Source organism: Paramisgurnus dabryanus, chromosome 5 (assembly GCF_030506205.2).
Source record: "Paramisgurnus dabryanus chromosome 5, PD_genome_1.1, whole genome shotgun sequence".
Taxonomy (NCBI): Eukaryota; Metazoa; Chordata; class Actinopteri; order Cypriniformes; family Cobitidae; genus Paramisgurnus; species Paramisgurnus dabryanus.
The window spans coordinates 31,553,434-31,580,991 of record NC_133341.1 but is presented as its reverse complement, the minus strand read 5'-3'; the positions used below and the strand labels follow the sequence as shown (position 1 = coordinate 31,580,991).

At 35.9% G+C, this 27,558-nt stretch overlaps 1 protein-coding gene across 1 annotated transcript; it reads left to right on the top strand.

Moving 5' to 3' along the window:
- The first annotated feature begins 1,151 nt into the window (after positions 1 to 1,151).
- On the top strand, positions 1,152 to 25,312 carry stpg2 (sperm-tail PG-rich repeat containing 2). Its single transcript, XM_065250108.2, has 12 exons — positions 1,152 to 1,217; positions 1,859 to 2,023; positions 3,190 to 3,305; positions 4,151 to 4,262; positions 6,350 to 6,451; positions 6,791 to 6,950; positions 8,574 to 8,737; positions 12,416 to 12,505; positions 19,664 to 19,832; positions 20,719 to 20,834; positions 21,068 to 21,214; positions 24,769 to 25,312. Exons 1-11 carry the CDS (start codon positions 1,152 to 1,154, stop codon positions 21,200 to 21,202), a joined length of 1,395 nt encoding a protein of 464 aa, XP_065106180.1. The 3' UTR covers positions 21,203 to 21,214; positions 24,769 to 25,312.
- Positions 25,313 to 27,558: the final 2,246 nt, after the last annotated feature.

Here is a 27,558-nt window from a genome sequence, read left to right as displayed (position 1 = left end):
GTTCTTGAGGTCAGGCAGTGATCTGTTTCCAGGTCCAGGACAATACAGCAGTGATATCACAAGGGTATGTTATTACCTTATTGCCAACACATTGCTGTGACATACTGTTAATATTTAATGTAAGTTTAAACATTTGACTGAAAAGCAGAGTCATATTTTGGGAGGAAAGAGTCTTCAGAACCGATCAAAGAGGTTTGAGGATGCTGTGTCAGATGTCCCAGGACCAGGGGCGTATGATGTTTCCCATAATGTTTCACATGCAGAGAAAATAATGAAAAATCCAGAGAAAAGCTTGAAGGTGGGGCATTACTTTTTTAACTAAAATATAAAATTATTTATTATTTTATATAAAAAAACCTTTACTAATACACTGAAAAAATGACCTTCTTAGTATTTCAGTACAAATATCAAAAAATCAAAGATGCATTAAATCAAGATGTATTTTCTCGATAAACTAAATAAGTAAAAAAAATACAACTTACAAATTTGTACAAATAAATAAATCTGCTAATAGGATAAGAAAAAAAAACTTTAAATAAGTTTACTTTTTTTCTTAAACACTTAATTCAAGATAAAATCAGGGAAATTTTTCTTACCCCACTGGCAGATTGGTTTGCTTGTTTTAAGTACAAATTCACTTACATTTGATATTTTTGTTTAAAAACTAGACTTATTTTCTTAGGTCATTTTGCTTATCAAGAATTTTTAGATGTTTGTACTGAAAAGACAAAAACACTACGTAAGAATTTGGTTTTTGCAGTGTAACTTTTATTCTTCTTAATACAGTACATATATTTCACACAGTAGATTATACTCTGTTTCAAGCATATTTTAAAAAAAATCAACTCAGTAATCATGCTTGAATAAGATTTTTGTTTTTAAATTAATCAGTAAAAACATGCAGACTGAGGTTTTTTGATAATTAAAAAATAACGATGCACCGCCCTCTAGTGTACAAACAGCACAACGCAAGTGCCAATGAGATTTTTATTCTTACTTAAGTAAAATACAAAGCCTGCCAATGTAAATAAATAATTCATTCAAATCAGCCAGTGGGATATATCTTCGTTAATTTTTTTTTTGTCTTTATAAGCTTTATTTTCCTGACGCCGTCGTCAATCCCACAATGCACCGCAAGAGCGCGACGTTCTATGATAGAAACGCATTTTTATAAAAGGGGCTGTTTGAAAACCGACCGTGAGCAGATAATCGTGAAGGTGAGTTCAACAAACAATAGCAAGACGAATAAATACAGATAGACTTTTGTGTAGAAAACGACTTAATCTCTCAAAAGAACATAGCAAGATACACTAGTCACGTCACATAAGTTACACCCCACATATAATAGTGATTTGTTGTTATTTTTGGTGGTGGTGGGGTGTTTAAGTGTTTATTTTTTGGAGGGGTACATCACAAAAAAAGTTTGGGAACATCGCGGGATGTTGATGGTGGTGTTAAACAAACAGGTGGATGACGTCAAAGTACCGCGAGAGCGATTCTAAATTAGACTTCTACGTGTGATTTCTTGATTCGCTCTCGCGGTACGTTGACGTCATCCGCCTGACGGTTTTTGCAGCGCAATAGTTCATTGGAAACCACGCTATTTTCTGTATGCAAAATAACATTTTGATTAATTTCTTTATTTTGTATTTCTGTTTTTTAACAGATTTTTTTTAATTTTTGATATATATTATGTATACATTAAGTAACATTTTCTTGTTTTTATTTTAAACTAAGCAAGCTTACTTTGTTGTAAATTTTTTTTTTTTTTAAATGCATGCCACAAAGATTGTATTATCAGATGGCATATAATGTGTTTGTATGACCATATATGTATAATTAATTGTGATGTGTGCAGGGCGTCTCTAAAGGTGTGAAGTTACACCTGAGTCCTGATGCACCATCCATACCTTCTCCAGGACAGGCCTATGGATATGAAGAAGATGCTCAGGGTGTCCTACTCAGATTCAACCCCCCCATCAAAGACCAGACCCTTGGCCCCGCCTTCTACAGTCCTGTAACGGTCAGATAGATTATGTGCCATCTGTGTTAAATTTGTGTGCCCTTTGTTCCACAAGGCATGGTCTGGGAATGATTCCGGCAATGTTACCAGGTCCCCATCCTGGGATCAATCCCGGGATCAGGTGTTTGCGTTCACACAGAAGGAAATTGTATGGTTATTTTCCTGGAAGGGGTTTAAGACAGCATCCTATTCCTAACTAAACTGTCTTACAAATTTTGCTAGACAAATATATCTAAGGTTGCATTATTATGCCACCTACCTTCATATCTGGATGCTGTAACTACGTAGGCGGCTTACAAAGATGTCATTGTTAAAGGATGCATGTCTAATGGATACGTCTAAGTGTGTGTGTGTGTGAGTGAGTGTCACGAAAGGTCAGACTGTCTAATGCCCTGCTGCTGTGCCTCATTACTGCAGTGGCTGTGTTCATGACTAATGATCGGTGCATTATTTTAAAAAGTCACAAAGCCCAGCGCTCGTCCGTTTTACTGTCAGGACGGAAAACCCTCGGTAATTAGTCTTTACGTTATATTTCAATATTCACTTACAATAATGCAGCAGATGCTGGACTCGTCCTTAATCTAATCATCTTTCATGTGCCATTGAGCTGCCAGCTTCCTCTTCATAAAAATGCCGGCCCATCCGCCAGGCTCTTATTTCTCTCTCTCTTTCCTATTCTTATTGTTTCAAATTGATCACACATATTCCTCCCATTCTCAGAAAATACGAAGCAGTCATAACTGAGATTTTAAGGACTTTATTTCAGTGTCCCTTTGACCCTTAAAATTTAACTTTGTGCATTTAATGCAGTATTTAAAAAAATATGGCAATTTCATACACCCACGTTTATTGGATTTGGATGTGTTTTTTCTAATGCTCTGGTTTATTTTTGAAGTCCTGCTCATATTGTAACATTGTCACTCCTGTATGATAAATCACTCCATTTTTCCTCATTTCTAAGCTGCTAAGTGTCTAAAAATTGATTAAATGCTATGTATATGATTGGCACATCTCCACGTATCGGATGTAGTTCATCAGGGTGGGCGAATGTTCTGGAAACTTAAAACTGAAGTCCAAATTATCATAGCCAATAAAATAAGTAAATATGTATGTCATCTATTTAGCAAAATCTTAAGAAGTGTCCGTATCTCTGGTGTATGTGGCAGGAGGAACTCTCTTCTTCAAAGAAGTATAAAGGTGTGCACTTTAGCAGGATGACGGGCCGGAAAGATCAGACGAGGGATGCAGACGGGCCTGGACCAGGACAATACGACCTACAGGAGTGAGTTTGATTGACTGCATTCCCAGCTGAGACACAACATCATTTGCAAATTTATTCTGAACCATCTGGACGCGTCTCCTTGGGATGCTTAAAGGGAAAGTTCACCTAAAAATTAAAATTACCCCATGATTGACTCACCGTCGAGCCATTCTTGATGTGTAGGATTATCATTTTTTAGATGAACACAATCTGAATTTTATACGAAAATGTGCAGGCTGTTTTAAGCTTTATAATGGTAGTAAATGGTGCTTCTGATTTGAAGCCCAAAAAAGTTCATCCATTCTTCACAGAAGTAATCCAAGGGGTTAATAAACTTGAAATCAATACGATTTTGTAATATAAATATCAATATTTAAAACGTTATAAACTGTAATAATTAGCTTCCATGGTAATTAAAATTTTTGGGTGAACTATTGCTTTAAGAAAAAATTTCCATGGTTTCAGTTTCAGATGTCACGCATATCGACCGTCATCAAGCTCATTCAACAATTGTTTAATGCACATTGTTTATAACAATAGATAGGATGGATTTGTTTTCGATCTAGCAAGCTCTAATCTAATTGGCTGGCTTTTTGGAGGAGTAATGGCACAGAGGGGTTTTATCGGTCTGTAATGAATGTCCTTTAGTCTTTGCATTTAAAGCAAAACAAATGTTAGGTTCACTTTAATGCATTTGGCAGATGCTTTTATTCAAAGTGACTTACAGTGCATTACAAGGTATACGTTTTTTTTTATTAGCATGTGTGACCTTTTGCGCTGCTACCACTGAGCTATATCAAACATCACTCACATGCTTTGTTTGATACAAAACTTTTGATAATTTTCTGTCTATGTGTTTGTTTTAGCGACCACACAGCCCAATATGAAAACGTGAATCTGAGGCAAGAACAGCGAGGTCGACCGGAGCTGATCCTCCCTCGATACCATGAGCTGATCACATTACAAGAGGAAAAGAAGGTCAATGTCTCTCTTTATTGTCTTTAGCATCTTTATCATTACTTTCGTGATTTGCCACAGGGACAACCTTTGCGCATAGTTGTCTCTGAGCTGCTGACATTAAATTGGAATGAGACATGAGTCTATTTGCATGCATCATCTCTTATTTCACGAATGCTCCTGTGTGGAGACCTTTATCCTAATTTGCCTGTATATGATATATCAAGTTTAGTCACATTTGTGACCCTGGAACACAAAACCAGTCATAAGTTGCACGGGTATATTTATAGTAATAGCCAACAATAAATTGTATGGGTCAAAATTATCGTTTTTTAAAGCAAAAATCATTAAGATATCATGGTCCATTGAGATGTTTTGCAAATTTCCTACCATAAATAAATAAAAAATGCATTTATCATCAGTAATATGTGTTACTAAGGATTTCACTTTGACAACTTTAAAGGCGATTTTCCCATTATTTTTTTTTTTTTTGCACCCTCAGATTTTTAAATAGTTGTATACTATCCTAACAAACCATAGCTCAATGGAGAGCTTATTTATATCCTAACAAATCATACATCATTTAAAAAAGCTAATTTGTAAGCTTTCAGATAATGTATAGACGGTTTCAGCTGTAACAAGCGGCTTTCGTGGTCAACACGTAACTTTCGTTTAACTCCACTAAGAATAAATTACACCAAAGGACTTTAAACGTAGTTTATTTATATAACTAGCTAAATAAACAACACGTAGATTAAGAAAATTTGTTATTTTCAACAATGTATTTGTTCAAAAGTTAGTTTAGTAACTAGTCAGACCATTAAAAAAACTGCAAACAGAAGTAAAGTTTGGACCAGATGCGTATCGCGTCACCGCACGTGTGTCCGATGAAACCGTATATACATTTCAATTTAAAATATTAACCCTTGTGACTGGTTTTGTCTTCCAGGGTCACATTTATTTTTCTATAGCACTTTTTCACTGCGTTTCATTGCTTTAAAAAAAACAAAACAGAAAAACTAGGAAATTTATAAATATATAGTATATATAATAGAATATGCTGTATAGTATATGATTATTGCAGATTTTATTGTCCTAATAAATAAACTCTATATACTTCTTCATTGACTACCAAACATGTAGTCCAGTGGTTCTCAAACATTTGTGTACGGTGCATCCCTTTGCACAAAAAAACATTGTACAACTTAAAATTTTAATTAAACAAAACATATTAAATTATACAACATATTGCTGTTGGTTAGCAGCAATATGTATTTTTAGGTTTAATTACACAGATATTATGATAAATTTAAAGGGACATATCATGAAATTCAGACTTTTTTCATGTTTAAGTGCTATAATTGGGTCTCCAGTGCTTTTATCAACCTAGAAAATGTGTAAAAAAACAACCCAGTAACTTAGTTTTGGTAAATCATTCTTTGCAAGCATGTAAAAAAAATATGTAATTGAAATTTGGCTCCCCTTGTGATGTCAGAAGGGGATAATACCGCCCCTTAATCTGCACTACCCATCCACGGCACTGCCATTTAGTGCAGAGATCAACTCATTTGCATTTAAAAGGAAACACCCAAAATCGGCACATTTTTGCGCAGAGCTACAAAGTGGCAATTTTAACATGTTATAATAAGTTATCTATATGATATTTTGGGCTAAAACTTCAAATACGTATTCTGGGGACACCAAAGATTTATTTAACTTTTTTATCTTAAAAAAATCTTGTAAAATGTCCCCTTTAATGTATTTTATAAATTGTAATAAAACTGGGGACCCCCTGGCACCATCTCGCAGCCCCCAGAACCACTAATGTAGTCCATTAATATGATAATTATAACAGCCATCATATTAAAGTAGACATGCCTTTCCATCTTACATAGAAATAGCTCTTAAAAGACCTTAAAAAATAAATGCATAAGAGCAAGAGTGTATACAGCAGTGTATATAGCACAAACTTGTCTGAAAACTGAAAAAAGCTTATACAAAAGCTTCCTGTAGAGGGCACTATTGCAACAAGATTAAAGCATCAGTAGCTTCGGTTGTGAATAAGCTTACAATGATGTAATTGTGCATATGTGTGTTTATGTCCGTAGGGCGTCCCAGGTCCAGGACAGTACTACATAAAAAGTCAGTTCGAGGATCCCAGTGCACACCGAGGTCCAGCATCGAACCCACCGTTCCTCTCTCAAGCTCAGGCATGAATGCATTCCTTCACCTGATGGAGAAATGCCTTTGCTAATGTGAAGTCAAAATTGACCTTGTTTACTTTTTATCGATGCATGCTTCAGGTCTTATTGTGAATGATTTATGAATGCACATTATTCCAAAGAAAATATTCCATTATTTCCCAATCTGTCATCAAAATGTAATAACTCGCTCTTGCATCACCAAGAATGGGTTATGGACCGGGTCTGACCGCTCAGGGTTAAGGGTGAAATGGATAAAAAACACCTAATCTCTTTGAAGATTCTTAGAAATATGTCAAATTACATAACAAAAATGTGTTTTATGACTTGAAAATACTGTTTTTATAGAGGTTCAGTTCATCTAAAGATGAAGCGCCCCCTGTTGGTGCTTACGATGACCCGCGCTGTGCTCTTGAGCTTCTGAAGAAAAGCAGCGGGGTAAATAAAAGCCCCTTTGGTGCGACTGCTGTACGCTTCCTTCCAGAAAACCAAATAAAGAGCACACCAGGTTTGTGTGTTTCTTGTGTCATTGTAAATATCTAATCACATAGAAATTAAGTTTTATAGATCAGAGAAAGGTCAGAATTTGCCTCTGTTTGCCTGGGGTGCAAAACATGAGCTATAAAAAGTTAGTACCAAAAAAGCCATTTAGCTGTGTAGTCCTGAAACTTGGAAGTGAATTAGCATTTCCAAACCATGAGCTCCCACGAGAATCCTAATGGCTTGAGCAGTTTGTGATTTATGAGTAAAATAAGGTGTGTGTTAGGATTTTATCATTCTGTAGCATAAATTACACGCAGTCATATCTTAAACGTGACTTTAAAACGAAAGGTCTGGCGTGGGATATAATGTTGGTCGAGTTCATCAAGCACAGTAACGTAAAAGCTTGTGGTTGTTTTTGTGTATCAGCTTGTTAGCAAATTACATTTTGAAGCATACAATGGTTTTTATATGCATGTTTGATGTATTGATGTAAACGGCAACACGGTTAACAAAAAAAAAAACCTTATAAAAATAAAAATAGCAACATCTCTGTTGTTGCTATTGGTATCCACAAACCCAAAATCTCAGAATTTTCTCTAAAAGAATCCCTCCAATATCTCAAATTGTGCTTTTGCCAAGATCTCCAAGTTTTTTTCAATTAAATTGTTTATTTGACATGTGCCCAACAAGGACACAAAAGGACAAAAACATGAGTTTGGAAAAGCACTTTAAAACAAAGGAAAAGCTTCAATATTTTAAAGGAAAACACCACTGTTTTTCAAATATTTACTATGTTCTTACCTCAGCTTAGACAAATTAATACATCCCTATCTTTTTTCAATGCGTGCACTTAATCTTTGTACAGCGCGTCATGGCTTTGTTAGCATTTAGCCTAGCCCCATTCATTCCTTAGGATCCAAACAGCCACCAAACACTAAGTGCCCTTCTGCCATACAATATAGTTCTCATTTTTCATCCACTTAAAAAATCGCAAAGTTTTATTTTGTTCCACCGTACTTACTTGTGTAACTACTCGTATAAAGACTACTCGTCTTTAAATAGTAGGGCTTGGGTAAACGACTATTTATTAAACGATTAATCAGGCGACTCTTTTTCCGATTAGTCGACTAATCTAACAACTTATTGGACGATTAATCTAACGATCAGTTTCTGTTCTTTGATTAATAAAAACCATAATGTATCTCAAATAAATGCCAAAAATATTCTTAATTATATACTTTAAACGTTGTATCAGCGATTTTAGGCCAGGGGGTGGCTTGGGGATTTGGGTCCTTTTGGGTCGGGTACATCACAGCTTGATACCTTATAAATGAAAAAGAGAGAAAAACTAAAAATATACCATTACATTACAAAAGCAAAAAAATAATATAATATGAACTAATTTCTCATAAAATTCTTCTAATACCAAAATACCTTAGCTATCCACATTCATTTTAGGCTTCTTGTACTATACTGAATTGATTTCTGTATTTTGTGTTTTTATATCTTTACAAACTTATCTCAGTTGTTCATTATGCACATTTGAGATAAGAATGCTTTAATGAAACTTGACCAAGATTTCACAAAAGATCAATCTAATCGTTTGTTAGTTGCTTTAATGCTAACTGAAGTTGTGTTTCTTCTCCAGGTCCTGGTGCTTATAACGTGTGTGACTATAGTTTATCTCAGGATAGTTTAAAGAAATCCAAAATAAAGGGCGCAAGGAAAGGAGCTTTCGGATGTGTTGCACCTCGCCAGCTCTTCCACCCCAGTAAAGCGGGAATACACGGCCCGGGTCCGGCACAGTACAACGTGAGTCCTCAAGTGTGTCCTGATTGTCTATTGTACACTAATCTACCAGTTTATCCAGATTCACAATAGACTTGTGATGATCCCCTTGAACTCAATATTTATCCAAATTTTTAATGTCAGCACACAGATTTGATAAGAATCATTCACTAGAAATATTTTCAATCTTGAACCTGTAAATGCAAAATGTTACCATGGTAACCAACGTATGTGTGATGTTTTTTTAATCACTACAATAAAAGTGTTGTAACTTGATGACCATGCAGTAACCTACTGGCAGTCTCTATTTATATAGTTCACCCTAAACTTAAAATGTTATCATAAATTACTTACCCCTGTGTTGATCTAAACCCCAAGTGCTCCGATTGTCTTCAGAACACATTTTTAGATATTTTGGATTAAAACCGGGAGGCTCGTGACTGTCCCGTAGACTGCAGTTTGATTTTCACAACCAAGGCCAGAAAAGATTGAATAATATTATTATTGAACGACTGATGGCCCATGGACCATTTTGGCGATGTCTTTCATTATTTTTTGGGCTTTATTGTGAAAATCAAACTGCAGTCTATGGGACAAACACAAGCCTCTTGGTTTTCATCAACTAACCCATATTGGTGGGTGTTACTCCACTTTCTTTAAAATAAAAATCCTGATAATTTACTCACCCCCATGTCATCCAAGTTGTTTATGTTTTTATTTGTTTAGTCGAGAAGAAGTGTATTATATAATATTATATAATATATTTCCTCAAAAAAAAAAACTAATTTCCTCTCGACTGAACAAAGAAAGACATCAACATTTTGGTGAGTAAATAATTGTGATTTCTTTTTTATGAAAGAGAAGTAATCTTTTAACCTAAGCTAACTCTGTAAAACATGAAGGGTTGCACAATATTAAAGAAAAAATGTGATTACTTGCTAAATAATGCAATGCACGATATGAAATACAGTAATGCTTTAAGTTTGTAAAACCAATTTAAATGATAATAAAATATATTTTAATAATACAGATTATATAACCAACATACAGTTTTAAATTTTGTCTGGGAAAAAGCATCAATCTTTCTGTCTCGCCAGTCTCTTTGTTATCTACATCGAACTAAAACTTTGGTTATACTTTATTTTGATTATCCACTTTAGACATTATAAATAACTTTGCATCTACATGTCAACTGTCATTGGAGTATTAGTAGACTGTAAGGATTAGTGTTAGGCAAGAGGTTTAGGTTAGTGGAATAAGTTGACATGCACCTGCAAAGATCATCACAATAAAGTGTTAATAGTTATTAACCCTCAAAAGCCCCTATTTTCCTGTATACGTTAGAGTTCCTTGGGGGTAAAAATGACCCCCGAAATTAAAAGAGTGATTACAAAAATATATACATTTTTAATGATACAAATAATATATCATTTTTTCCCGTTTTCTTCCCATCTATACATTAATGCTGTGTTTTGGGAGATATGAAGTACTTTTTACCACTCAATTCCTCAACTACACCATTAGCTTGCCTGTAAAATATACAATTTGTAAGAAAAATTCTCATAAATTATGTTCTAAATTTGATTTAAATTGTTTTAGAGATAGATCTAGATGTTATGTGTTGAATTTGACCATTTGGTGTTTAGAAAAAAACATAAAAGAACTACAGTTTAGGAAAAAATCATTTTGACCAGCAGATGCCCATAGAGACCCATTAATTTTACTGTATGTGGCCAACTGCTCAACATCACTACTTTAGTGAAACATTTTGTGAATTTATGTTTATATAAACATTAGAAAGGACATTCAAAATAAATATTATTTCAAATAGTATAATTTTTTGTAGTTTTGATGCATTTTGAAATGTCTGTTTTTACAAAATGCCACAGAAATTTGACTAAATGTAAGGGTGTTTGTCTGTGTGTGTGTCCGTATGTGTCCGTGTGTGTGCACGCGTGCGTGTTTGTGACTGTCTTTATGTGTGTGTAAGTTTTACTGTGTCTTTGTGTGTGTGTGTATGAGTCTGTGTTTATGTGTGTTTGTGCACACACACACACCTGTGTGAGCATTTTCCATCTTTGTTTTGCATCTGTGGCTGTTTTTTGCCAAATTTTGTAAAAAAAAGCTCTCTGTGGCAGTCATACCTTTGTGTGTTTGTGGGTGTCTGTTTGTGTGTGATTGAGCATGTATTTTCTATATTGCATTTGTGCTCTAAAACCAGGCCTACCTTTATGTGTTAAAATTTTCAGATTTATTCTCGATGCATAGATTTTTTTTGACGAATAAAAAGATTTCTTTTGCATTTCCCGTTTATTTCAATGGGGTCATTTTTACCCCCAAAGGACCTCTTTTGGTACATTTTTTTTAAACCTCTTAAGAACGACCGAATCAAGCCCAGTTTTTTTTTGTAAGAATCTTGACAAGATAATTTGAAAAAGTCACAAAATCTTTTTTCACTGAGATAAAGGGAACCATGTTTTTAAAATAAAGAAAAGTGGCTTGGGGTAAGATTGACCCCAAGGGACTTATTAGGGTTAAGCAGACAGTCTACTAATGCTGTTAAGATTGGTAGTTGATAAGTAGTTGGAAAATTACTCATAATTAGTAAAATGTCTAAAGTGGACTATCAAAATAAAGTGTTGTCCCTAACTTTTTTTTGAAGTATTAAAATCATTCAGTTATTGCATACCAGTGTGCATACAGCGGCAGGGCAATATATTGTGTGAGATATTTCATTATACCGTCCAGCCCTAGTTTTACTGTAGTAACAATAACTGCTTTAACTATATGATGCATTTTGGCAGATAGTATGTTTACTGTGGTAAATGTTTGTAGGCGTAAAGGATTATAAGATACGACTGCATGTATTATGATGGGTAAACCCATCCTCCACTGAGATTTTTTAGGGTAATCTCTGCAGTACCCACTTGGTGACTGTTTTCTGGCAAACTTTCATCCATTCACCTGTGGGTGTCCTATTGGCCTGCTTCATGAACCAGCTGACCCCAATTGATGTCTTTTGGGAACATTCTGCCTATTGTATTTCTTTCTGCATGCCATCCGCCTGCATCGGCGAGACCGCATGAGGGTTGAGTGAAATCCGTGGCCCTGTATTTTCTCAGAGATGAAGAAAATCATCTTCCTCTCAAACTATGAAAATGCTTTTCAGACCAATCTTTGCGCCGCAGATCCATACATCACGAGTGAAAGAAACTGCACTCACTGTCTTTTTTAGAGTAGTATGTCTGTGTAAGTTATTGGCTTGTTAGCAGCAAGTCTGTGGATTCTGAATATATAGAGTTGAGCGGGAAGATTATAATAAGTCTGATGTCGGACATCATACTGACATAATTCATGCATGTTTAAGAGACTGAATTCCAGTTAATGCATGCAAGCAAAACATTTCATTGTTATGCATGAAAGTAGCAGAATGATATAAAGTAGTAGGCAGTAGTAGCATCTAAACATACCCATTGGTTATAGTGTTGTTTCAATGTCCAGTATAAAACTCATAGGTTCGATATAGTCGTATAGCTTGTAATGCACTGTAAGTCGCTTCGGATGAAAGCGTCTGCCAAATGCATGAATGTAAATGCGATGTATATCATGTGTGCTGCTCAACCATTTAGATTATAGGATTGTTGATAGACAGCGGGTTATAAACATGTCAGTTGTTATATAATATGTTTTTTTTTCTTGCAGGTGATGAAAAAAGAAGAATTATATAAGAAACGGAGCACCGCCGCTTTTAAATCGACCACTAACAGACTTATGGGTTCCCTGTACGCCAAAGTAAGACACATAATGATGCCACATTTAACTTTAATCTGTCATCTTACAGCAGAGACACATTGCAAATGTGATCAGTATCTCATATACTTCTATAATAAAGGGTCTTTTCAGAGTTTCATCATTAGAAACGTAACCCAAAAAATCTAAGTGGATTTTAAGAAAAGATTGTTATGATGTTTCTGTAGTTTAGTGTTAGAGAATTGCATCAGCAACACAAAAAGTCATGGGTTTGATCCCAGAAAAAAGGTACAAGAAGGTACAAAAGTTGTCGGTACGTTTTTTAACTCTTTCCCAGCCATTGACAAGTTATCTCGTCATTTAAGAGAGAACGCTTCCTTGCCAATGATATCATTCAGGTGGCGCTCTTACACAACTTATAAAACACTGAAGCATCCACTGATCCAGAAACTGTAAAATATCTGTGTATGTTTTGATCATCATTCTGAATCTGATCTCTAACAAAAGTCCTTTACAAAAATGCAATTATCTCAATTATTATTATTTTTTAAAAACCTACCCATATATGAGAGGTGATAAAAAGAAAACAAATGAAGATAGGATGAAACTTTTTTGTTTGAAAGCGGAGGGTCTTTTTTGATATATTGTACATTTATATATTTAAAGAGGAAGGCATTACACTTTTGTAATAATCATAAAAAGCGCTGACTTAAAAATAAACAACGCTGGTGGGGAAAAAGTTAAACAGTACACTTTTGTACCTAAAAGCTCTATATTCAGTGTTATAATTCGGTGGGGCAGTGGGCTTCGGGGGGGGGGGGGGGTCCAGGACATCCTATAAACATTTAAGGACCTCCTATAAAGCACAAAAATATAAAGTAGGTGGGGTCCCCTGTTAATTAAAATACTTCATTTAAAATTCTCATGCTTCGGTGCCACAAAGTGATACTGCCCATTTATTTGTCCAATTTCTCAATAAACTTTTTTTTCCAATTCAATTTTATTTATATAGCGCTTTTCACAATTGGTAATTGTTTCAAAGCAGCTTTACATTAATAGAAGCAGTGAAAAGCACAGAAAATCGACAGATAGCATAACATAATACACGATAGCATAAGCAGCTAAATGTGCTGCGGCTATAAATCAACATTATAAGCGAGCGTATTATTAATGTAACATATAGAAGAGGGTGCTATGTTAAGCCCAAGAAGCCTGCCTCCCCGGGTTGAAAAACCTCCTAGGAGAAAAAAACCCCAGACTTTTTTGCTGGGGAAATATAAAAAGTCCTAGGAGGGAAAAACCCTTGGGAGATATATATATATATATATATATATATGCAAGCGGATAAGGAGATTAAGCGGGTTCTGCCGGTGGTCGTTTGTCAGCCATCAGCTGGATATCACGTTATAGGACGGCCAGTAGATCAGAGGTGTGCCTACTTTCTGTCTCATTGTCTTCGGGGTCGAGGACGAGACAGGGAGAGAGAAACAAAATCCTATTAGCATAGGGGCCATTCACATGTAATGCAAGTGTGACACAGTGATGTGGTTTAAATCATCTTGGTTCCAGACAGGCTAACTATTGCGGCATAAGTATGTTACCCACAGTTGAGGATTTAGCAAATTGGGGGCCCAATGCTTATGCTATCGTGTATTATGTTGTGTTTACTAACTAATCCAAAGATTTCTGTAAATCTATAAAAATTTCTAAAATTTCTAAAATAAATGTAAACTCTCAAGCGCGCGTGTCATGCTGTTTTCTGAAGGAATTGACAGACAAGTTGATGTCTCTGTGTCTGGATTATTTTCACCTAGTTGACGGTAAGAATCTTTAATTATTATTTTGTGTAATCTTTAGGGTTAGGGGCTTTTTAATTTTTCTCAAACTATATTTTACACTAATTTGAGGGGTAAAAATGGTAAGAGTTTAATTTAAGGGTAATTTGGGTTCTTTTTTATTAAATCCAGGACCAACAAAAATTTTAATCCAGGATCTCATCTTAATTTGTGAAATCACGGCAGCCCTGTAATGGGGGCTTAGCTGGGGGGCTCCTTATAATCTTTGACATAATTTGAACACTGTTGTACCTCAAATGTACATATCTGTATCTATTTTTTTAAAGGCACCATCCCAGTTACAACTTTTGTACCTTTTTATCTGAGAGTGCATCTATAGCTTGGAATGTCGCTTTGGATAAAAGCGTCTGCCAAATGCATGAATATATAAATATACAATACAGACTTGCTTGTTATGTATACATACAAAAGTTAAAGCTCACAAAACACATGCTGTTTCTGCATATCTCATGTTAATCTCGAGGACCTATATAGAGTTGAATTACTTATCTCCGTAGAGTCATTAGTTTGACCAGATTTATAAAAGACAGATCAGCTGTACCGATGTAGGAGTGTTATACAAACATTATTGGCAAGAAAAGCCTCTTATACCTGGGTGCAGACACGTATTGACGTGTTTCTGGTAGGTTTTAGTATATACTGCGTCATCTTTAAATAATAACTAGTTACTTACTTGTATCAGGTGACCTGAAAATGCGAATGAACTGTTTTCATTGCAGTTTTGCAAAATACATCTTTTCCAAATTGTCTAAACAAAAAACACCTCATGCAAAACGTTTTTGCGATATATAGGAGTTTTTTTGCAAAATTAACGGTTATGTTTCCATTGGCCACGTGTGCAATTCACAATGTCAATTTGCACAATTTAAAGGGTAATAGAAACACAACTATAGTGTTAATAAGTCATGAATGCATGAAATAGCTTTAGATCCCCCTTCAAAGTTTTCAACTTGATCTCAAACTGCCCTAAATTATTTTATATCCCTTTTCTCTATCTGCATGACATCAATTGTCCGATTTGTGTCTGTTTTTATTTTAAGTAATGTTTAAAAAAAGTTGATACTTGACTCGTCCAGAGCAATTTATTTTTGAGAAATAAAGATTTTTATACTGGAAAATCAATGAGCCGAGCTGAAATTAAAACTCCGTGATAAATTATGAGTGGGAATGAGATGTCAGCTCAGTATTCAAAGTCAAACACAGCCACAACGTCTGGCTTTCAAAGTGTGTTTGCATGCGTTTGAATTGAAGAAGCGCGTGTTGTTTCACTCCGTAGAGAGTTGAGATGAAATTCTGTCCATATCTAAAATCAGTAATTATACAAACCAAGATATGAGAGCACAGAGCTGCATGTCCTTACGTGGGATTTTATAACCCAGAGAGTGTTTGACTCATCGCAGCGTCTCAGACTCTAATGCATAAGCTGCAAATATTTCATTATGAGATCTACGCCTCGCCTCTCATCTGCTACTGTAGTTTTCATTAGGCATTTCAACATGCCCTTATAAAAACACACGGCTGTCTGCATGAATCCAACAGAAACTTTTTTGAACTTAACATCAAAAGGTAACAATAAGAAAACAGCGCTATTTTAAGACAATTAAGATCTCAAATTCTCATTACTGGTGTGTGGTTCTTCGTAATTCTCATTATTTTTAAAGATGATCCTCATTAGATTCTCAAAAGTTACTGTAATATAATTTTTTCTTTCATCAGAAAGACCTGTGAAACAAATACAGTCATGATATATAACTTACAATTATAAGCGTATTTTTTATTGTGGCACTAAGAATTCGTGCAAATGTTGTTTATTGTGTTAAAAAAATAATATGACTCTCAAAGTAACAACGTGTTTATCATTAAATGTCCCATATGTTATGTTTAAAGGGATAGTTCGGCCAAAAATGATATTAAACCCATGATTTACTCACCCCCAAGTTTTCCGAGTTGCATATGTCCATCGTTTTTTAGACAAACACATTTTCGGGTATTTAAAAAAAATGTTTTAGATCTTTCAGTTGATTAAATGTAATGTTACGGGGTCCACGACCTTCAAGTCCAAAAAAAGTGCGTCCATCCTTCACAAATTAAATCCAAACGGCTCCAGGATGATAAACAAAGGTCTTCTGAGGGTAATCCGCTCGGTGTTGTTGTAGAAATATCCATATTTAAAACTTTATTAACGAAAATAACTACCTTCCGGTAGTGCCGCCATCTTAGTCGCGTCCACATTCAGGATTAGAGCTTACGCAGCCTACGGAGGCTTCTCTGCTGCTGCTCTGTGCCCCCGCCCTCCGAATTTGTCATACGTCACTTAGAAAAGTGCGTACACTACGCTAATACTCTCTCCTGAATACAGAGGAGTCGAAGATGGCGGCGCTACCGGAAGGTAGTTATTTTCGTTAATAAAGTTTTAAATATGGATATTTCTACAACAACACCGAGCGGATTACCCTCAGAAGACCTTTGTTTATCATCCTGGAGCCATTTGGATTTATTTTGTGAAAGATGGACGCCCTTTTTTTGGACTAGGTCATGGACCCCGTAACATTACATTTAATCAACTGAAAGATCTAAAACATTTTCTAAAATATCTGAAAATGTGTTTGTCTGAAAAACGATGGACATATGCAACTCGGACAGCTTGGGGGTGAGTAAATCGTGGGTTTAATATCATTTTTGGCCAAACTATCCCTTTAAGTATTTACATTTAGGTATTTACCAGATGCATTTCTGCAAAGCGAATTTTTGTGAGCAAGGGCTTCCACAATGAATAAAACAATCTGGAGGGCTACTTTTTCTATATAGCCTACTCAAAACTTTTGTTTTACTTGTTGATTCTATTTTATTTTACAATTTTTTTCGTTGTTTAAAATATTAACATACATAAAAGACGCCAAGCTAATATAAAAAATACGTAAAAAATATTAAAATTGAGGCTTTTAATAGAATGTGCTGTGGAGGGCAACTCACAGACTCTGTACGGGCAACCTGGTGCCCCAGGGCACCATGATGGAGACCACTGCTCTCAAAAATGCTGGGTTACTTTTAACCCAGTGTTGGGTCACAAAGGGATGAATCCAGCTATTGGGTTTAATTAACCCAGGAAAATGTTTATATTTGACCTAACAATGGGTTAAAATAACCCAGCTTTTTGTGTTGAAAAAACCCAGAATAGGTTCAATTCATCGGGTCGTATTTGTCGGTTTTTGACCCAACGCTGGGTTTTAAAAATAGCCCAGCATTTTTTAGAGCATATATTTTTTCAGTATGCATGTGTTTTTCTTTGGATATAATCGTCTGTCAAGTAAATAATGCAAATTTTACTTCAATTTCTTTGGCATGTAGTCTCTTATTCCTTTTCATTTATGTGGCCGCTTTATAGATTTGTTGAGATTTACTTGTCTAGACGACCTTTCAGTCCTGATCTATTCACACACTCCTATAAAAACATAAATAAGTTCAACAGAGAAAATTATTCTGGTTAAGCACAGCTAGTGTTTTATTAAAGAAATATTTTGCATTTAATAATAGGCAAGTTCTTCAAGTCACCACCATCAAATTATGTTCCAGTTGCTTAGCTCTTTTCCCGCCAGCATTTTTAAAAAAAGTTGACAGACAGCGCCTGCATTTTTGTATTGTCACCTGTTCAGTTTCTCATTAATGCAATTATCTAATCAACCAATCACATGGCAGTTGCTTCATCGCATTTAGGGTTGTGGTCCTGGTCAAGACAATCTCCTGAACTCCAAACTGAATGTCAGAATGGGAAAGAAAGGTGATTTAAGCAATTTTGAGTGTGGCACGGTTGTTGGTGCCAGACGGGCGGTCTGAGTATTTCACAATCTACTCAGTTACTGGGATTTTCACGCACAACCATTTCTAGGGTTTACAAAGAATGGTGTGAAAAGGGAAAAACATCCAGTATGTGGCAGTCCTGTGTGCGAAAATGCCCTGAGGTCAGAGGAGAATGAGCCGACTGATTCAAGCTGATAGAAGAGCAACTTTGACTGAAATAATCACTCGTTACAACCGAGGTATGCAGTAAAGCATTTGTGAAGCCACAACACGCACAACCTTGAGACGGATGGGCTACAACAGCAGAAGACCCCACCGGGTACCACTCATCTCCACTACAAATAGGAAAAAGAGGCTACAATTTGCACAAGCTCACCAAAATTGAAGACTGGAAAAATGTTGCCTGGTCTGATGAGTCTCGATTTCTGTTGAGACATTCAGATGGTAGAATCAGAATTTGGCGTAAACAGAATGAGTACATGGATCCATCATGCCTTGTTACCACTGTGCAGGCTGGTGGTGGTGTAATGGTGTGGAGGATGTTTTCTTGAACCACTTTAGGCCCCTAAGTGCCCATTGGGCATCATTTAAATGCCACAGCCTACCTGAGCATTGTTTCTGACCATGTCCATCCCTTCATGACCACCATGTACCCATCCTCTGATGGCTACTTCCAGCAGGATAATGCACCATGTTACAAAGCTCCAATAATTTCAAATTGGTTTCTTGAACATGACAATGAGTTCACTGTACTAAAATGACCCCCACAGTCACCAGATCTCAACCCAATAGAGCATCTCTGGGATGTGGTGGAATGGGAGCTTCGTGCCCTGGATGTGCATCCCACAAATCTCCATCAACTGCAAGATGCTTTCCTATCAATATGGGCCAACATTTCTAAAGAATGCTTTCAGCACCTTGTTGAATCAATGCCACTTATTAGTATGGTGTTCCTATTAATCCTTTAGGTGAGTGTAGTTATGTATATTAAATTGCATTTCTGTCAAGAGATCCTTACTAAAAGTTACATAATGCACCTTTAAATGGCAGAGCACTGAGTTAGCTGTGCAAAGGTCATGGATTTGATTCCCAAAGAATACATATAGTGCTAAAATATGTATAGACAAAATGCACTGTCATTTGCTTCGGACAAAAGCATAAAAGTCAAATCAAATTTAAAACAAGAATCTATCGTAACGAAAGTGATTTTCAAATAATAAAAAGTTAAAACATGAAACGGCATCCTTAGAAAGGAAAGGAATATGTATCCATAGTGTACAATTCCTAACATGTCTCTCGCTGTGAGTGTATTACTGTCAGCCTGGTTTTACTTACTGACTGACAACTACTATCTGTGGTAATTGACAGCAGGTGACAGATGAGTGTAACTTGTATTCAACCGGGAACATTATTCACATGAAAGCAGAAAAGCAGTTTGGCAGACACACTCACACTTTCTGACTCGTACATACTGTACCTGCTCGAAATACATTGTGCAAATGATTTTTATGATGCTGTGGTTATATATTGGATTCTTTCTTGGCAGGATACGCCTCCGCCGGGCTCGTATAACGTGTGCGAATCATTTGAGAAGATTCACGGCGTCCATCGCTACAGCCGACCACAAAATGAGAAAGCGAGAAAACGACAGAGCAGCTTTCTGTCCGCCGCCCCCAGAGACCCTGAGTTTCTCCGCTGTGACCCTCAGATCCCAGGTGACCAAACCTATGCAAAGTTATTGAAAGCACCATATGAGGAACTCAGATGCAAAAGCCACTAATTGGCACCTGCATGAAACATGAGATGATGATTAACCAAATGGTCGTGGCGTCAAATACTTTTGCTTAGCTTAATCGTTAAAAACACGTTCTGTATGAATGCCCCTTTAAATGGTTTTGCATCTGTGCTCTTCATATGTATGGTTCTTGCAGTATAATATTCAAAAATCCCTAGCATATTGTTATATATTTTTCATATGTGTACTTACATTATCCCAAAAAAATTCAGAGATTTTGCATCGTCCTATGCTCTTTCATGGCATCATCAATCTACGCCTTTCTTGTTGTTTAGTGGCAAAAACTACATATTGTGCCTTTAATGGGGAAATTTCAAATTTCACAAACAATTTTAACATGTAAAATAAATCTTTGGTGTCCCCAGAGTACATATGTAAAGTTTTAGCTTAAAATACCATATAGATAATTTTTATAAGATGTTAAAAATGCCACTTTGTAGGTGTGAGCAAAAATGTGCCATTTTGGGTGTGTCCTTTAACATGCAAATGAGCTCATCTCTGCACTCTGCAGTGCAGACGGAAGGGGTGGTATTATCCCCTTCTGACATCACAAGGGGAGCCAAATTTCAATTCCTATTTTTTCACATGCTTCCAGAGAATGGTTTACCAAAACTAAGTTACTGGGTTGATCTTTTTCACATTTTCTAGGTTGATAGAAGCACTGGGGACCCAATCATAACACTTAAACATGGAGAAAGTCAGATTTTCATTATATGTCCCCTTTAAATGAACATTCACATTTATTACATCTTCAGGCAGGATTTGCCATCATCTTGTCAATTAGCTGTTTTATTTGTCGTCACCAGGTCCAGGTCATTATAGTCCAGATGTGAAGTCTGGTCCAAAGTTGGCCCTGATTGGCTCAAAAGAAGATCGGTTTAAGTGCCTTAAGGACATCACTCCAGGACCGGGAGCATATGAGGTGAATTTCAAATATGATCCCAGAAACGGATTAAAATGACATACTTCAATACCATAAACCTGAAGGTCTATTCTGTATTACAGAACTAAAATATTTGTCAACCATATGTTAAATACAGTAATTATCAGAAATATTGTTATACTTCTACTGTTTACAATTTCTTGAATACAAAATGAGATTAAAAGGAATTTATTCAATACGTTTTCGCACACTGAATGTTTTGTGTGTTGTAGTTGAGTCCGGTCATCAAGGACACCGTTCTCAAAGGCACCTTCAATGTGACGCTTCTCAACCCTTTAACATCCAGCACCAGATCTTTACCTTCACAAAGGTCTCAGAAAAAAACTACAGCTCACAGCAGTGCCTAACTCAGGTCAAAGGTCAGTGCCTTTAAACTTCATATACAGCACTGTTAGGCCAGGTGCACACTGCGTTTATCACTCTCCCATTGATCCCATTGATCTCCGACAAAACCCAAGCCAGCCCCTGTGTTTATGTTGGCAATGTTTTGCCTTTTAAAGAAAATGAGTGTCTGTTTAAAAGAAGTATTTTTGACCGTAGTAAATACGATCATAGCCTTGCATTGTGGTTAAACAACTGTTCAGGAACCGCCCATTTGATTGACATCTAAAGCATTCACTCATAGTTCGCTCTTTTGTTATGTGCTGTTTAAAGGATATGGTTATCAGACATATTAGACTGCAAATGATTACATGCTAAAATATTTGAAAATGTATATGCACTATGGACCAGATTCACTAAATGTGAAATTAGCATGAGAGCGCAATTTTAAAAATGTATTGATGGGAGTGGAAATTTCTGCAGGTGATTTACGGTTAAATAACACGGGTGCAAAATCTCATTTCCATAATAACCATTGCAATTTAAGACATGCTATGTTGGGCCTTAAATAGCACTGACAAGCACAAATGTTATTAAATCGTGTTAATAAATTCATTTAAATACTCTCCTATCATAAATTTTGCATATGAACTCCTACAAATGCATATGCAATAAGGTCAGCCGTAAAAGAAACGCCTTCAGTGCTAATTTTTTCTGTTTGTCTTTAATAAATCCTAACAGTTGTTTTTAACACCAAAAGTGAATCTTACTTATTGGACTTTTATAAAGTCAGCCAGTCACATTTACATCTCATCTTTCCAAGTTTGTGTTAAATATGCATCCGACAGTAATACGCAAAAAGATTGTGGCCATGTTTTCTGAATTTGAGAATTGTAACATGACAGAATTCTGTATATCATATAGACACACTAGCATCAACATCTCTTTAAAAACTGCAATGGAAAACTGTGAAAAGTGCTATAAAAAGAATTTTAATTGAATTAAATAATCTGTAGAAAACAACGGCAAGATGTTGAAGTTGAACATGCATGGTTTTTTATTTACAAAAGCAAATTAGCTCATTCATTAATAATGTGAGTCCCCTTAAAGGAATATTCCATTTTCTTAAAAGAAAAATCCAGATAATTTACTCACCACCATGTCATCTAAAATGTTGATGTCTTTTTTTGATCAGTCAAGAAGAAATTATGTTTTTTGGGAAAACATTGCAGGATTTTTCTCATTTTAATGGACTTTAATAGAGCCCAACATTTAACACTTAACTCAACACTTAACAGTTTTTTTCAGCGGAGCTTCAAAGGACTATAAACGATCCCAAACGAGGCATAAGGGTCTCATCTAGTGAAACAATTGTCATTTTTGACAAGAAAAATAACAAATATACACTTTTAAACCACAACTTCTCGTCATGTAGATCCGGTCGTGATGCGCCAGCTGACCCCACGCAATACGTCATCACGTCAAGAGGTCACAGAGGACGAACGCGAAACTCCGCCCCAGTGTTTACAAGTGTGTTGAAAGAGGACCGTTCCTACGTTGTTGTATGTCAACTGATACTAATTAATGTCTTTGTGTCAGTTTATTGTTTAAAATGGTCCGCAAATGTGCGTTTTATATATGTAACACGTGACCTCCCTACGTCACTACGCATTTACGTTAGGTCGCGCTGGACCAGACCTAGACGAAAAGTTGTGGTTTAAAATTGCATATTTTTTATTTTTCTTGTCAAAAATGACAATCGTTTTGCTAGATAAGACCCTTATGCCTCGTTTGGGATCATTTAGAGTCCTTTGAAACTCCGTTGAAAAAACTGTTAAGTGTTGAGTTAAGTGTTAAATGTTGGGCTCTATTAAAGTACATTAAAATGAGAAAAATCCTGCAACGTTTTCCTCAAAAAACATAATTTCTTCTCGACTGAACAAAGAAAGACATCAACATTTTGGATGACATGGTGGTGAGTAATTATCTGGATTTTTCTTTTAAGAAAATGGAATATTCCTTTAAGTGCATGATAATATCTACAGCCTTTTTGCACCTGGTCACTTCATGCGTTTTCTCATGTAAATGCCCTACGAAATACTTTCCAAAATTTAAATTTGATCAAATTCGACCTTTCTTCCAGATGTAAAGACGTCACTCGCAAATTTGCCAAATACGACACGCTTGTTGCTTTATAGAGCGACAACACACAATTGCCAACAAAACACAGACGCTTGATGCATTTTTACTTACCGTCTGTGACTCATGACCTGGTTATTTCAACAAAATCCAGCAATAAACAAACACATGCACAACTTTGCTGCTAAACCATATCCATTGTTTCCATAAGGCTGGCTTACTGGGAAATGTGAACAAGGCTTTCTTCTCCTTACATCCAAAAACACACTTCTTCTTCCGTGCCATTGTCCATTCTTGATATAAAACAAAGCTGTCGCGTGAAGTAATGCCTGTGACTTCTACAAAAAAAAAAAAACAATGCTAATGAGCGTCCTTGTTGTTCTCACTCTCACTCTGATGGACATGTGGGCGTGCTTTTCTGGGGGAAGTGCCCATATAAGGAATATGGGGTCACTGATATGTAACAGGTGCCCATGTTTGAAAAAATCTTTTTGAAACTTGTAGGAAAGATGAGGCGTGAGTTTGGCCCAGAAATACTCTGTCACATGCTTTTTGGATACTTTGCATTTGTTTAGCATGAGGATTGCAACTTTTTAACTGTGTTAATAAGTCAGAATGCATGAAATAGCATTTAAACAAAGAAATAAAACTTTTATTATCAAACTCAATGGGTCATTGTCCTGTCAATCTCAAAAAGTGCTGCCTTTTGTTGTACGTTGTTATAGAAGTGTCGTTGTACGTTGTAATTAAAGAAATTAGCATTTTGCACGGATAAAAAATCTGATTAATATCCGTTTAGTCGAGACGCATTTCTGTGGCCAAGTGTAAATGAAATGGTTTTAACAAATCCGATCACAGAAAACGCATGACGCTTAGACTCTAATGGCCTGCTTCCTATCATGTGACTTTCGCCTATTTTAATATCATTCTTCTCACATTTTGTTCACTAGTTTAGGATCTCAGTGAAAAATGTCTCATTCACACTATTGGTAATTCAATATTGAATGAAATGAGTATTTATAGATATTATAGTCAGTATTTCTCTCAGCTGAAAGAACATTTGGACTGAGTTTGTTGCATTACGTCGAGAGGATAGAAAGATTCAGGAGATGCTGTCTTCAATGCGAGTCAAAATGAGTTATCTTAGAGGAAAGCGTAATTCAGTGAATGCGCCTACGATGCCAAAAATACCGTCTAGATCGTCAGCTCATTAGGGTTCGGAAAAAGTTTAAATCTCTCCAAACCTCTTTCTGTTTCTGTGGATGGTGAAAATGTTTAAGTATTAGAGACTGTCTGAAAGTTTGAGGTTAGTGAGTAATGTTTTGGTCCTTTATTGAGTCACTTAGCGTCGGCATTTCACATCATCATTAGTTCTGTGCACTTCTGTATCATTGCTAAGTCTACTTTCCTCCGTATCTTATTGTTTATTTCTATATTCTGATTTGTTTTTCAGGTCACAGACTACTAAAAAGGCCTGGGCTATGCCTCTCCCATTAAACACATGCTTCTCAGGAGGTCCTGACACACGCACACCTCTTTATGGGTGATATATTTCCCCAGTGCTCCAAGAAAATAAATCAGGATTCTTTAATGCGTTTGATGTTTCGGGGTTTTTGTGCGTCATAAATTCTCAGCCCTGCCCACAATAACGCAGCCCTAATGTAGCGAGATCTAAGCGTACACATACACACACACACACAACATCTCGATACGGTTATACACACCCTTTTAATCTAATTAAGCATTTACACACTCTCATTATTCAGCAGACCGGACGAGGTTGGGGGAGGAATTGAGAGACGTCCAGGCCGAGAGAGAAAGAAAGGTTTTAGCTCTTTATTGAACTGACTTGTTTTACATTTGCAAGCTAATTGAATCAGATAAATCACTGTGTCGGACGCTCGCTTTCCGCCCGTATGTGTGTGTGTGTGTTTGGACCGTTGGGACTTTAGGTGTACTATCTTAAAGTTTCTAAATTCAAGCAGTTAAAGTGGCTATCGTTTTCCCCTCATCCTACACCATGCCAAAATAAAGCAGTAAGTTGTGCGGACTTGTGTTACAGAGATTTTTACCGCGGTTAAGAGGTGTTATTTTATGATGCTTACAGTGAAACCATTGTAAAATTACGGTAACACGCCGCATTGCTTGGCTTAGTGCTTTTATAAGAGCAATAAGTTAAGATACCTTGTTTTTAATAAAATTATTTACTTTATTAATTAGACTGAGTAACAATTATTCAGTTAAGTTATTTCTTAATTGTTAACCTGATTCACTTTTACTGCCGATTAACATGGGTTTATTTTTATCCAAAATTGTGTAAAGAAAAATCTACAAATATAAAAAAGCAATCCATACATTGCAAAACAATTAAACCTACAGGCTTTTTCCCCTACAAAATAATTTTAAGCCACATTAAAGATTTTTGAAATAAAATTTCCAAAAAACACTTGCACAGTGTGACATATTTCAAGCAGTTGTAATGACATGATCTCAAAAGTGCCCAAGTATTTGTAATTTTTTTTTTTAAATGGCTCATCCCTTGTCATTGTCGCCTATCAATGACCACGTTTATATGCACGATCAGAATGCGATTATAATGAGATTTTGGCTCATAAACGCAGCAAATACAATCATATTAAAACAGGTAGCGTATGCAGTTTTTATTGGAGTATAGTGGTGTGAAAAAGTGTTGGCCCCCTTTCTGATTTTTTTTGCATGTTTGTCACACTTTAACGGAGCCCCTAAGGGGACATTAGGTTTATTATGCAGAATTTGTTTTTAAAGTTTCGTTTCGCGTGCGCACGCAATAGTCTCACCTGCGCAAGCGAAACTAAACTTTAAAAACAAATTCTGCATATGAAGGTTTTGCGTGAGCACATGAAACTAAACTTTAGATTTTTTTTACTCCAATGTCACCTTAATGTTTCAGATCATGAAACCAAATTTAAATATCAATCAAAGATAGCACAAATAAACACAACATGCAGTTTTTAAATAAAGCTTTTTATTATGAAGGATAAAAAACCAAACCCACATGGCCCTATGTGGAAAAAGTGTTTGCCCCCTAAACCTAATAACTGGTTGGGCCACCCTTAGCAGCAACAACTGCAATCAAGCATTTACGATAACTTGCAATGAGTCTGTTACAACGCTGTGAAATAATTTTGGTCCACTTTGCAGAATTGTTGTAATTCAGCTGCATTGGAGGGTTTTTCGAGCATGAACCGCCTTTTTAAGGTCATGCACATCATCTCAATAGGATTGAGGTCAGGACTTTGACTAGGCCACTCCAAAACTTCATATAGTTTTTCTTCAGCCATTCAGAGGTGGACTTTCTGGTGTGTTTTGGATCATTGTCCTGCTGCAGAACCCAAGTTCGCTTCAGCTTGAGGGCATGAACAGATGGCCGGTCATTGTCCTTCGGGATTTTTTGGTAGACAGCAGAAGTCATGGTTTCATTTATCACAGAAAGTCTGCCAGGTACACTACCATCACCATATTTAACTGTTTGTATGATGATTTTTTTCACACAGGGCCATGTGGGTTTGGATTTTGTTTTCCCTTTATAATAAAAAGCTTCATTTAAAAATATTTTTTTTGTTGTGTTTACGTGTGTTATCTTTGATTAATATTTACATTTGTTTCATGATCTGAAACATCAATGGGTGATTCTCGCTAAATTAGATTTATGAGGCGTCATGAAACATTTGGATAAAAAAGAAATGCAAAGTAGGAGTATCAAAATAAGAAGCATAGTTACAAACATTCCTTCATGTACTATTTTGCACATGATTTCAAATTTCCACATTTAAGGGGAAAAGTTTCATTACCGCAACATGTCCATGACTGGATTTGGGTTCTTTGACATGGAAATATTTTTAATTAAAAAATCTAAAAAATAAAAAGCTTCACTGGATGTTATACTATAAACATTTACAGTAAAGAAACATGTGGTATTTGGAGATCATTGGTAAATGTAGAGACAATAATAAGGAATATAAATATTTCTCATCCTCCGCAACAATTTTCAATCATTGTTTAAGCCCTCAAGGAACTAATATTTTCAAAAAAAAATGTTGGAAGAAACATAATTGACTGTGACACTCAAGAAATTTTGTTTGTCATAGTCCCTAGACAATTTTTTAGTTCTCATTACCGAAACATGAGTTTGTAAATGCATATATTTAATGTAAAATCATGTTGCGGTAATGATAATTTTTGATAGTGATCATCTAAAAAATTT